The sequence below is a fragment of the Monodelphis domestica genome, chromosome 2 (assembly GCF_027887165.1).
Source record: "Monodelphis domestica isolate mMonDom1 chromosome 2, mMonDom1.pri, whole genome shotgun sequence".
NCBI lineage: Eukaryota > Metazoa > Chordata > Mammalia > Didelphimorphia > Didelphidae > Monodelphis > Monodelphis domestica.
In genome coordinates, this window is record NC_077228.1 from 384,044,729 (window position 1) to 384,058,080 (window position 13,352).

The following is a 13,352-nucleotide window of genomic DNA, read 5'->3' on the forward strand; positions in this document are numbered from 1 at the left end:
AAATAGGCAATGAGGAGACCAAGCTATCACTCTTTGCAGATGATATATATGATGGTCTACTTAAAGAATCCTCGAGAATCAACCAAAAAATCTAGTGAAAATAATCAACAATTTTAGCAAAGTTGCAGGATACAAAATAAACCCACGTAAGTCATCAGCATTTCTATATACTGCCAACTCATCCCAGCAGCAAGAGTTAGAAAGAGAAATTCCCTTTAAAATCACCCTACACAATATAAAATACTTAGGATTCTATCTGCCAAGACAAACCCTGGAATTATATGAACACAACTGTGAAACACTCACCGCACAATTAAAACTAGATCTAAATAATTGGAAAAACATTAATTGCTTGTGGGTAGGACAAGCTAACAATAAAAATGACAATCCTACCCAAATTAATTTATTTATTTAGTGCCATACCCATCAAACTACCAAGAAACTTTTTTACTGAATTAGAAAAAAACAATAACAAAGTTTATTTAGAAGAACAAAAGATCAAGAATATCAAGGGAAATGATGGGGAAAAAATGTGAAGGAAGGTGGCCTAGTAGTACCATATCTTAAACTGTACTATAAAGCAGTAGTCATCAAAATATATATAATACTGGCTCAGAGACAGAAGGGAGGATATGTGGAATAGATTTGGGGTAAGTGACCTCAGCAAGACAGTCTATGATAAATCCAAAGGTCCCAGGTTTTGAAACAAAAATCCACTATTTGAGAAAAACTTCTGGGAAAATTGGAAGACATTATGGGAGAGGTTAGGTTTAGATCAACATCACACACCCTATAGCAAGATAAACTCAGAATGGGTGAATGACCTGAATATAAAGAAGGAAACTAAGTAAATTAGGTGAACACAGAATAGTATACATGTCAGACCTTTGGGAAGGGAAAGATTTTAAAACCAAGGAAGACTTAGAAAGTGCCACAAAATGTAAAATAAATAATTTTGATTACATTAAATTAAAAAGGATTTGTACAAACAAAATCAATGTAACCAAAATTAGAAGGGAAGCAACAAATTTGGAAAAAATCTTCATAACAAAAAACTCTGTCAGTGGTCTAATAACGCAAATTTATAAAGAGCTAAATAAATTGTACAAAAAATCAAGCCATTCCCCAATTCATAAATGGGCAAGAGACATGAATAGGCAATTTTCAGATAAAGAAATCAAAACTATTAATAAGCACATGACAGCAAAAGAAATTAATAAATGTTGGAAAGTATGTGGCAAAATTGGAACATTAATGCATTGCTGGTGGAGTTGTGACTTGATCCAACCATTCTGGAAGGCAATTTGGAAGTATGCCCAAAGGGTGCTAAAAGACTGTGTAAGACCCTTTGATTCAACCATAGCACTGCTGGATTTGTATCCTAAAGAGATAATAAGGAAAAAAGACTTATACAAGAATATTCATAGCCACGCTGTTTGTGGTGACAAAAAAATTGGAAAATGAGGCTGAACAAATTGTGGTATATATTGGTGATGGAATACTATTGTACCCAAAAGAATAATGAAGTGGAAGAATTCCATGTTAACTGCAATGACCTCCAGGAATTGATGCAGAGTGAGAGGAGCAGAACCAGGAGAATATTGTACACAGAGACTGATACCTTGTTATACAATAAAATGTAATGGAACAATCCAGAGGGACTTATGAGAAAGAGCACTCTCCACATCCAGAGAAAGGACTGTGGGAGTAGAAACACAGAAGAAAAACAACTACTTGATCAGATGGGTCGATGGGGATATGATTCTGAATGTAAACTCTAAATGATCACCCTAGTGCAAATATTAATAATATGGATATAGGTCTTGATCAGTGACACATGTTAAGCCCAATGGAATTGCACACCAGCTACAGGAAGGGAATGGGGGAGGGGAAGAAATGAATATGAATCTTATAACCATGGGAAAGTATTCTAAATCATCAAATTAAATAAAATTTTCAAAAAAGAATAAAATACATTTTAAAAAAAGAACATGAGTGATTAAAGATGGTTGTGCCCTTAACACAAAAGAGGAAAGTGAGGGAAAGGTATGTATTGTGATGGGGAGAGGGGCACAAGAAGTTAGTAATTTACCAATTCAGCCATTATGGAAATTACTTTTAAAAAACACAAACATATATGTTATGGAATGTCACTGAATCATAGAATTTTAGTTCCATAACAAACACTAGAAGTCATCTAGTTCTTATCCTTCAGGTAAAGAATGTGAGATACATAGGAGTTAACACTGCTAGTTAGTGATAGAGTCAGGTCTAAAATCCAAATCTCCTGACTCTCATGCTGTTGCTTCTGCACATTCTTTGTAGCTATAAATCTAGCACAACTGCATTTAAGAAGTGATCTCAAGGCCATTTGCAAATTTAAGTAGATTGATGACTACATAATAAAATGCCTAGCAAATTGAGAAATATCTTGATTTCCTTTTGAAAGTCAATATTAGTGAAAAATTAAATGAAGGAAATAATCAGATCATTTTGTAAAGAAAAAAGAAAAAGGTATGTTTTATATTCTCACTATTAAAAAAGAAAACACATTATCATTATTACCAAGATAGTCAATGATAGATTGCTGAATTTGCAGAATAGTTTCAACCTGAAATTGGTAACATTCACCATCAAAAGCAAATTATCTAATTACCCAAATTTATAAAGAGCTAAATCAATTGTACAAAAAATCAAGCCATTCTCCAATTGATAAATGGGCAAGGGACATGGATAGGCAGTTCTCAGATAAAAAAATCAAAACTATTAATAAGCACATGAAGAAGTGTTCTAAATCTCTTATAATCAGAGAGATGCAAATCAAAACAACTCTGAGGTATCACCTCACACCTAGCAGATTGGCTAACATGATAGCAAAGGAAAGTAATGAATGCTGGAGGGGATGTGGCAAAGTAGGGACATTAATTCATTGCTGGTGGAGTTGTGAACTGACATGACAGAGGAGAGACTCTAAACGAAACTCTAATGGAAATATTAACTACATGGCAATGGGTTCGAATCAAGAACACATGTGTTACCCAGTGGAATCACATGTTGGCTATGGGGGCATTGGGGGGGGAAAGAAAATGATCTTTGTCTTTAACGAATAATGCTTGGAAATGAACAAATAAAATATTATAAAATTTAAAAAAAAAAGCAAATTATCTTATTTCATTGCCTAAACCAACTTTTCTTGTAACTTTCAATTAAACAATATTTCCCGTTATTTTAGCTCTTTGGTAAACATAAATTTGTTTTCAATCAAGAACTTATAAACTACTATCTCATTTTATAGATTAGGAAACAGAGGCAGATAGAGTTTAAATGACTTGCCCAGCATCACCCCGCTATTAAAGTGTCTGAGACTCAATATGAACTCAAATCTCCCTGACTTCAATTTGTCTTTGCTCTATAACATATAATTGCCTCCATATTAGGATATCTGGACATTTTTTTCCCTCAGTTTTACCAGTGAGTAATTGGGGAATAAGAGGCATTAAGGATTCATCATATGAAAAGCTTTAAAAAAAACTTCACAACCCCCAATGACAATTCTGGTATTACCACTCTTTTATGAAGTGGCTCAGTTTGTCTCCAGCCTTAAGGGAAATTTTAATAATTTATTAGGACCAGTTAGAAGATGTAGTGTAAGTTGTTACTTAATGAAATCTTTACCAGGAGTCCTACTTAAAAAACAAAACCCATTAGCAAACATTCAATTTAAGTAACTAATAAATTAAGGAGTTATTCCATTATGTGAGAATGACTTTTATCATTTTTTAAAATCATTTTTTCAGTCATTTGTGACCCTGTTTGGGATTTTCTTGGCAGTGGAATGGTTTGCCATTTCCATAGTGTCCAAAGCCAGATTTCGAATCAGGAAGATTAGTCTTCCTGACTTTAGGCCCAGGGCTCTATCCATTGGGATCCCTCGCTGCCCTAAGGATGCTTTCCTTCCCCTAAAATCTCACTCAGGCTTCTGATACTTGTTAACTTTTTAGAGGGAGCAGGATAGAGACACTTGAAAGATAACTATTGAAAAAAATCCAGAAAGCAGTTCAGAAATTGAAATAAATTAATGAAATAATTCAGGTTTCAAAAAAATTATTTTCTTACAATTTTATAAGATCATTCCTTCTGCCACCCACACTCTTTGTATAAAGTGAGGCACACCTGTATAACCTTTTTCCTGTTAAGTGTTTTGGAGGCTTGATCCTTTGCAGCTGTCCAGTTTTCCTGGCCTCACTATAAATACAAGTTCCTTTTCTTTCTGTGGTTAACCAATATAACATACAAGAGCAATGTTAAAGCTGTTGAGTGTTTCTTCTGTATGGATATTTCCCTTTTCACATAAAAGGAATTACTATCTTGTTGAGTTTGGAGTTAAATGCAATATTAACTATTAAAGGCAATTCTGTATTTTACATGTTCTATGAGCAGAAAGTTCTTCATGGAATTTAAGAGTATATGCTGTAATATGCCAAATTTGTGACAGCAGTATAACATTTCTATAATTAGGTCTCCACAGAACATGTATTTGACACTTTAAAATTAAAAAAAAGGGGGGGGAATTTCATTAGAACTTTCAAAAAATTTTCCCTGAAGCAAGCAGACTTATGACACTCTAGTAGTTTATGGAAAAACTAATTCATTTTAGGCTATTACTAAATGCCATGGGAAAAAATGAGTATGTCTCACCTTTCTCCAGTTCACCAGTGAAATAATTGCTAAACTACTCTTGCACACTTGAGTAATTATTATAGTTCCTTTGATTACGTATTTGTCATGTCTTCCTTATGAGATTAAAGGTTTACTAAAAGAGGTGGTGGCATCTTCTCTTTGAGGCCTATACCTATGTATTGCAGCATACATTTGGGTATTATTTTAAAATCTTACTGGTTGATTCACAGCAAGGTTAAATGTTTCTTTCTGTCAAAACTGATACAAGACCTATAATGAAGGTAAAATTAAAATTATGCTGCCAAAAAAACTCCATTTTTACATAGGAAAAGAAATGAAAATTTTACATCAGGATTTATGTAGTGCCAAAAATTGCCATCATCCCTTACATTCAGATTCTTAAATCATTTTGGAGCAGAAAGGATATTAGAGATCTGGGCAGTAGAATATTTAATAGCTTTGCTTGTAGCTATATACAGATAGGAGTAGCAGTGGAGAGTGATAACCTTGGAGTTAGGAGCACCTGAGCTCAAATCTGGACTCAAACACTTACTAGATATGTGAACCTGGACAAGTTACTTACCCCATTTGCCTCAATTTCCCCATATGTAAAATGAGCTGGAGAAGGAAATGGCAAACCATTCTAGAATCTCTGCCAAGAAAACCCCAAATGAGTTCCACAGTTGGAAAGAACTAAACGACTATACAACTATAACTCGAACCCATAATAAGCTTGTCCCTAAGTCAATCCACAGAAACTTATTAAGTGCCTCCTATTTTCCAGGCACTGTGTTGGGTGTCAGGGACATAGAGACCAAAAGAGAACAGTACTTATCCTGAAAGGGCTAATATTTTTATTATGGAAGACAATACATGTACATAAGTGCATATATAAAATAAATAAATGATAATCAGAGCTAAAGGTTGAGAGCATAGTGGATCAGGAAAGACCTTATGTAGACAGGAATACTTTAGTGTGCTTTGAGGGATACTAAATATTTAAGAGGAAGAAATAAGAAAGTAGTGTTTTCCCAGGCATGGGGGACACATACAATGATATATAGATGGGAGATGACTAGTGATGTGTGAGAAAAAGCAAAAAAGCCATTTCACCCAAACCATATTGTATGTAAAGAAAAATTATGATAAATCTGGAAAGGTAAATTAGAGCCAGGTTGTTAAAAATATTGTTTTAAAATTTTCTCACAAGTAACTGTCAGATTCCATAATTCCCTGAAATGTCTCTAGTGAAAAGCAATTTCCTCCTTATTAGGTTCTCAAATAAATACCATCTAAAAATCAAAATCTCATCCTTATGAATTTGACTCCAATTAAGTATATAACAAAGGTCTTATAATATTAAGGTGTACCAAAAAAAAATCATGTGATCTTATGTCAGCAGAAGTACTTCCCCACCCCCACCCCCAAAAATGGCAGATGGATTTCATGTGGTCATGAAGAAAGAGAATACAGAATAAATATGGATAGCACAAAGACTCATAAAACTAAAGACACATTTGGAGCTTTTTATTAGTCCAAAAATAATTGCTTTAGAAATGCATCTTGCAGATTTTTCCATGCAATGTTTCTGCCTCAGTGTTTTGTTTTTCATTTGTTTGCCATTTCTCTGCAAATTCCTTAGGATTGGTATTGACCACTTTGGGGAAACTACTCTAATGGCAGTCTAAACTGTATTATTGTTCCAAATAAAGGAATGGTTTAGTGAAGTATTAGTAACTGGCATTACTACTTTTTTATGTCAATTCTGTTTCCCTAGAGAAAAAAAAGTATATAACCCATTACATGATCTTACTTTGATGTAACTTGTTTTTCCTTATTTTCTCTCTTTCAGGGGCAGCACATTAAGCCTTTATATTCATTTTCTAAACAATGGGGCTCTTTCTTTGTTGATGGTATTCTGGGTAAGGAGAACATGGAGAATTTGTTGACTTTCACATGGTCTTGTAAACGGATTCATGATTACAGCACTATTACTGTCCCAAGTCTGGAAGCTATAGCAGGTAAGGAAAGGAAAGAGTAAATAACTATATGACATTTATCTTTCATACCCATGTTATTTTGTCATCTTGCCACTAGGGAATTGACTTACAATATGATTTATTTTTTAAGAATATTTAGGCAGGAAATTATAGCCCAAGATCCATTTTTGTGGCATGGTTGTAACACTGGACTCTCAGGGTGTCATAACATTGGCGCACAAACACTTTCAGGTCTAGAAGGGTTTGCATACAGACCTGCCAGTAGAGTATAATTGAGGACCAAGCAACCACCTTTGGGGAGGTTCATCAACAAAAGATTCACCAATAGCTGATTAATTTTGGGGGCCTGAAGACTCATTAACCCAGTTACAAAGTTGCCAGTGGCAAAGGAGGAAGACCCAAATCAGCGAAATTTTGTTACCTCTAAAAATATGGAAATCATTCTTGGTTTATACACTGAATACCAAAAGGTTTGATTGTCTAAAATGAATGGCATTACTAATATTGAGCAACTCAACTCTAATAATTTCCCTATGAATTCATTCCAGCACCTAGCATAGAATTTAACACAATTGGTGCCTAATAAATGCCTATTAAATGTGTATCTGAAGTAGAAGTTTAATCTGCATACTGCAAACTACTATTATCTTTCTCCTATACTGCTTTACATTTATTTGTATTTATTCTCAATATGTCTATATGTGTAACCTTGTTATTTTTTATAAAATAAAGGAGTAGTATTTTGCAAAGTTTGAACTATGAAGATATTATATTTGCCCATTCATGTTTATTTAAGGTAAGTGCTAAGAGTGAGCAGAGGAATAAGGCTGATTCCCATCCCACTTTTTTTAGGAGGGTCTAAAATCATTTTACTGTCTTGGTTTTGTTCAGTTATGTCTGATTCTTTGTGTTCCCACAGACCACACTGTCATTGGGTTTTCTTGGCAAAGACACTGGAATAGTTTACAATTTCCTTCTCCAGTGTTTTAAGGCAAACAGAGGTTAAGTGACTTGCCCAGAGTCACACAGTAGCTTCCTGAGGCTGAATTTGAACTCATTTCTTCTTGACTCCAGGTCCAACACTCCATCTGCTGAACCACCTAGCTGCTACTTTTAAACCTCTCATGATAAACAAATAAACTTTTCTCCAAGAAAAGTTACTGACTTTCATTTTTACCCTTGCTTATGAGAGAGTGGCCTGCTTTCCTTCCACTGACGCAAGAATGGCTACAAAGTCTCAGCCTAGAATTGAAGTCCTCCCATCTTTGATTCTCCCTGCCTTTCTAGTCCTATTGAGATAACTTCCCTTCCCAACTTTGTGTTCCAGCCAAACTGGCAAAGCCTTCCTGCATGTTCCCTCTCAATTCCTGCCTCTTAGAGCCCCTGCCCACCTCTGATGCTCAGCCGCTTCCCCATCTGTGTCCCTCCTCGCCCAGTTATCCTGTGTTTCCGTTTCCATGTGCTTGTTGGTTTCACCACCATCATTAATGACAGCCAGAACAGGAGGGTGTAAACCTGAGATCAGGCACACATTCCTTTTTGTCTCTGTATGTCCCAAACTTCCTGCACCATGTAGAACAAAGGCATCATCGCGATAGGAACCGGACTTGTGACTTCACTGGTATAGGAAACTCCTAGTTGGAAAACCTTCTTCTACTATGCAGATCTTCCTCTTATCAGCAACTTACAGACCTAGAGAGGTTCCTACATGAACCAACTGCTAAATGACTTTGTCCAGGAGCACAGTCAGTGTATGTCAGAGGGGAGACTCGAACCTCTGTCGCCCTAGCTCTCAGACTGGCTCTCTGTCTTCAAGTTTACTGTTTTTTCCTAAATACAGTTGATGCCTAATAAATATTTGTCAAACAAAATTTAATTCCATGGGGAAAAACTTTAATTTTCTGTTCTTCAATATGTGTATATTGCTTTTCCCCAAGAACAAACAGTCTTACATTTTATTCTTGTAGATGGCCTCTGATGTATTCAGATATCCAACTGGTTAAGTTTATTTTGCCTATACGTATTACAGACTGATATCTAGCTCATTTTCTAAAAAAAGACTTTGATGTTCAATTATGTCTTGCACAGTGTTTACAGAAAATTATTCATATGAAAAAAGTACATGATGACCCAGATAACCTTTAAACATTCAGTAAGTGATATACAAATATACAAATGTGTAAGATTTCAAAGACTGTTTTTGTTTGCACCTAACAGACAGCCTTGCTCATCATCAATTTCATCTGAAAATTGACTATTCATGTCCTTTGGCCATTTATCAATTGGAGAATGGCTTGATTTTTTTGTACAACTGAATTAGTTCTTTGTAAATTTCCGTAATGAAACCTTTGTCTGAGGTTTTTATGAGGATTGTTTCCCAATTTGTTGCTTCCCTTCTGATTTTGGTTACATTGGTTTTGTTTGTACAAAAACTTTTTAATTTGATGTAATCAAAATTATTTATTTTGCATTTTGTGATTCTTTCTATGTCTTGCTTGGTTTTAAAATCTTTCCCTTCCCAAAGGTCTGACATGTATACTATTCTGTGTTCACCTAATTTTCTTATAGTTTCCTTCTTTATGTTCAAGTCATTCATCTATTTTGAATTTATCTTGGTGTAGGGTGTGAGGTGTTGATCTAAACCTAATTTTTCCCACACTATCTTCCAATTTTCCCAGCAGATTTTATGAAATAGTGGATTTTTGTCCCAAAAGCTGGGATCATTGGGTTTGTCATATACTGTCTTGCTGAGGTCACTTACCCCGAGTCTATTCCACTGATCTTCCTTTCTGTCTCTTAGCCAGTACCAAATTGCTTTGATGACCGCTGCTTTATAATATAGTCCGAGATCTGGGAGTGCAAGGCCCCCTTCCTTTGTATTTTTTTTTCATTATTTCCCTGGATACCCTTGGTCCTTTTTTCTTCCAAATGAACTTTGTTATGTTTTTTTCTAAATCAGTAAAAAAAATTTTGGAAGTTCAATGATATACTTTTAAAATACCTAAATCTGGAATCCACTTCCATAATCATTATAGCATATAATTCTGGCCTTGTCAGATCTGGTGTTGTATTAACAGTTTATCTTACATACTTTTAAATGACAAGAGAAACTTTGAACTTCATGTATCAAGAATAAATATTTAGGGTCTTTTTAAATTGCAAACAGCAAATGAAAATATTTGAAAGTAAGCTTCCATTATCAATGATGCAAATAATATATAAATAATATAATAAATATAATGATAAATAATCCAATTCCATGTGGACCAATGCAAGATGACAACACATAAAAAAAGATAATTTGGATTGTGTACCTACAAAAATATTTCAGTTGCTTATGTGTCTTTAGTTTTTATTATGAGTACAGGTAATAAATAACATTCAAAATAATAATACAAATTATATAAATATAATATAAATTATATAATAACATTGTAAATTAAATTGTAAAATAATTTCCATCCTTTGACTCAGGATGCTGATTACAGAGTGTGAAAATCATGAAATTGAAATAATTATACCTACCATACATTGATGATACATCATCTCTGCTAAGCCCTCTGCTGACGCTCTTAATCTTGGTAAAGCTATCTAATTTGAAAGCAACCATTCGAAATCTCTTCTTCTCACAGAAAGTTCACAACTTAAACCACATTCCCTGAGAAGATGGAGGGTGTTCACCAGAAGATGCTTGACTTTCAACTCCCCCTTCAAAAGTTCTCACCATCAGTTACTCTCCCCATGTTTGCTCTATGCACAGAAGCATATATACCCCTCATCCTCGCTATACTTAATGTCCTACCTGGGCCCACAGTCCCATGCTCTTTTGCCTTCCTTCAGGGTCTTTTTCCAGGAATAACATTTCTCTCTTACCTGAAAGGCAGCATGACTCTATAGACAGATCACTGTGTTTAAAAATCACAAGATCCAAACTCAAATCCCTTCTCTGCCACACACTAGCAGGGTGACCTGGGGCAATCAGTCAGTCTATCAATCAACAAGTATTGATTAAAGACCCCTCAAAGAGGAAGCTGAGTGACCCAGTAGATAGAGCTTGGCTTGAAGTCAGGAAAATCTTTTTCCTGAGTTCAAATCTGACCTCAGTCACTTACTGTGTAACCCTAGGCAAATCACTCAACCCTGTTTGCCTCAGTTTCCTTTTCTGTAAAATGAACTGGAAAAGGAAATGACAAACCACTCCACTATGTTTGCCAAGGAAACACCAAATGGGATCATGAAGAACCAAAGCAACTGAACAATAACAAAATGTGCCAAGCAGTCTGGTATTGGCTGGGGACCCAGATGCAGTAAATAAAACAATTCCACTCAGCTAAAATTCTAACAAGGAAGTAAAGGATGTATCTAATTATATACAGATTGCAACTACACAGAATAAATACAAAGTAGTTAACTACAAATCCAAGAGGGAGGTCATGTAGCAGTTGAGAGAATCAAGAAGGACCTCATGTAGAAGATGCTGCCTGAACTCTGCCTTGAAAGAAGAGAGATTCTTTCAGATGGAGGGGAGGCGGGTATAATGTATGTGTGCAATGAAGAAAAGTGAGGCAGCAAAGGGAACTCCAAGCATGAATGTAGGAGACTAGAAAAACAATTATGCCAAACTCAGAGTGAAAATTCTGCATTCTTTTGTTGCTCAGTTTTTTCAGACTCTTTTGGGGTTTTCTTGGTAAAGATACAGGAGTGGTTTGCCATTTCCTTCTTCAGCTCATTTTACACATGAAAAAACTGAGATAGGGTTATGACACTTGCCCAGGGCCACTCAGCTAGGAGGTATCTGAGCCAAATTTGAACTCATATCTTGATTTCAGGCTCAGGGCTCTATCCACTTAGCTGCTCCTGTGTAATCTTTTACCATAGTCCTTTTTGGTTTACAAAGCAATTTCAACAACTCTCAGAGGTAGGTTCTGTAATTCTATTCTCCCTGTTTTGATAATATTGTTTCATGTAGATTGAAGTTTGATTTGAGAGGGCATTAAATACCATCATACATATTTTTTACTTTCTTTGGTAGGCAGTCAGGAGCCATTGAACATCTTTGAGTGCATAATAGTGACACCAGAATCTTGTATCAGAAAAATGACAAAGTGTGAGGGATGTCCTGGAGAGGGCAAAGATCAGAAGCTAGGTAGTCTGAGATGAAGGCCTGACCTAGACTTAGTTCTCTGAGAGAAATTGTTTTATTTACTGCATCTGGGTCCCCCAACCACTACCCAACTGCCTGGAACATTTTGTTGTTCAGTTGTTTTGGTTGTGTCTGACTCCTCATAACCCCATTTGGGGTTTTCTTGGAGTGGTTTTCCATTTTCTTCTCCAGTTCATTTTACAGATAAGGAAACTGAGGTGTAAAAGGGGTAAGTAATTTGCCCAGGGTCACACAGACCTGGCTAGACCTAGACTAAGATAAATGAAAAAGGAAGGGATGGCTGTGGAAGAAGAATCAGCTGACCTTGGTACCTGATTGTTTCTAGAGGATAAGAAAGAGGGAAGGTTAAAAATAATTCTAATGTAGCAAATATGGAGGATTGGGAAAATGATAGAACCATCAACAAAAATAGGAGTTAGTGAAAAAGAAATGGAATCTTTTGAGGGAAAGGGATAAATTGAGTTTTAGACATTGTCTTCAAAGTGCTTACTGGACATCTAGCTAGAGATACCTAGCAAGCACCTGGACTTTCAGGAAATGAAGCTCCAGAAAGTGATTGGAATTAGTGCTTTTGGAGTTGGTCACAGGAGTAGATGGGATTACCTAGGAGAGAAGTTGAAAAGAAGGGAGAAAATAGCCAAGGAAAGAACTTGGGGACAGTCATATCTCAGGGACCAGAATAGTAGTGTTATTATTTCTCCTTTGTTTTTCAAAAAGGATCCATGATATGACACAGTGATGTCTTTGACTTATTTATTAGTTGGATTTAAGTGAGGCAGAATGGTACAATGTTGTCAGTCTCACTCTGTGTCACGCCTGGCAATGGATTGGATGCTGTGGATGACCATGACATCTTCAGGGTCTGACCACAATATATGACCTCCACAGGGCCTGCTTTTACTGCCTTCTTGGCTGAGGGGTCTGTGGCCCCTTGGTTTCCCGGGTTTGGCTGCTGCATGGGCTATGGCTTCTTGGAATTCCATGTTAGAGTTGAGTGTTGTGCAGACACCAAAGTTGGATGAGCAGTCCTGAAAGGGGCTTGGCAAGCCCTCACACCAGAGCTTCTGGTCCTCCTGTCTCTCATTAACATCTGGCTGCATGGTCTAAGGAGCCGGCAGACAAAGAAGGTGCAATCAGAGAAAGAAGACTCAACCCAGGGAGTGCAGTGTCACAGAATCTGTAAGAATTAAAAAGGATTTGGCCAAATTGTAATAGTTAAAAAAAATTATGGTTGCCATTTATAATACTGAAAAATTAAACCTTGAGTCTGTTAGTAGCTTTAGTGCTTTTTTATATCAAAGTAGAGATAGTAAAGAGAGGAAAATGTAGGGAGGAGATAGAAAATATTGCCTAGCTAAATTGTCTACGTCCGGATCTAAGTGCCTCCAGATCACGAGTGCGAATTTGAATGTGAATCTTGCCAGCCTATGAGCTTGTCTCCAGCCAGGCATTTTACCAACCAAAAGAGAGTCTGATGTTGCTGAAGAGAGTCTCACCAAAAAGAGCGT

At 36.0% G+C, this 13,352-nt stretch overlaps 1 protein-coding gene across 1 annotated transcript in view; it reads left to right on the forward strand.

Moving 5' to 3' along the window:
• NT5DC1 (5'-nucleotidase domain containing 1) overlaps positions 1-13,352 on the forward strand; it is a 266,402-nt gene that overhangs the window by 229,975 nt on the left and 23,075 nt on the right. The window contains exon 11 of the mRNA XM_007484456.3: positions 6,533-6,701. Coding sequence (XP_007484518.2) covers positions 6,533-6,701 — 169 coding nt within the window. The remainder of the gene's footprint in view (positions 1-6,532; positions 6,702-13,352) is intronic.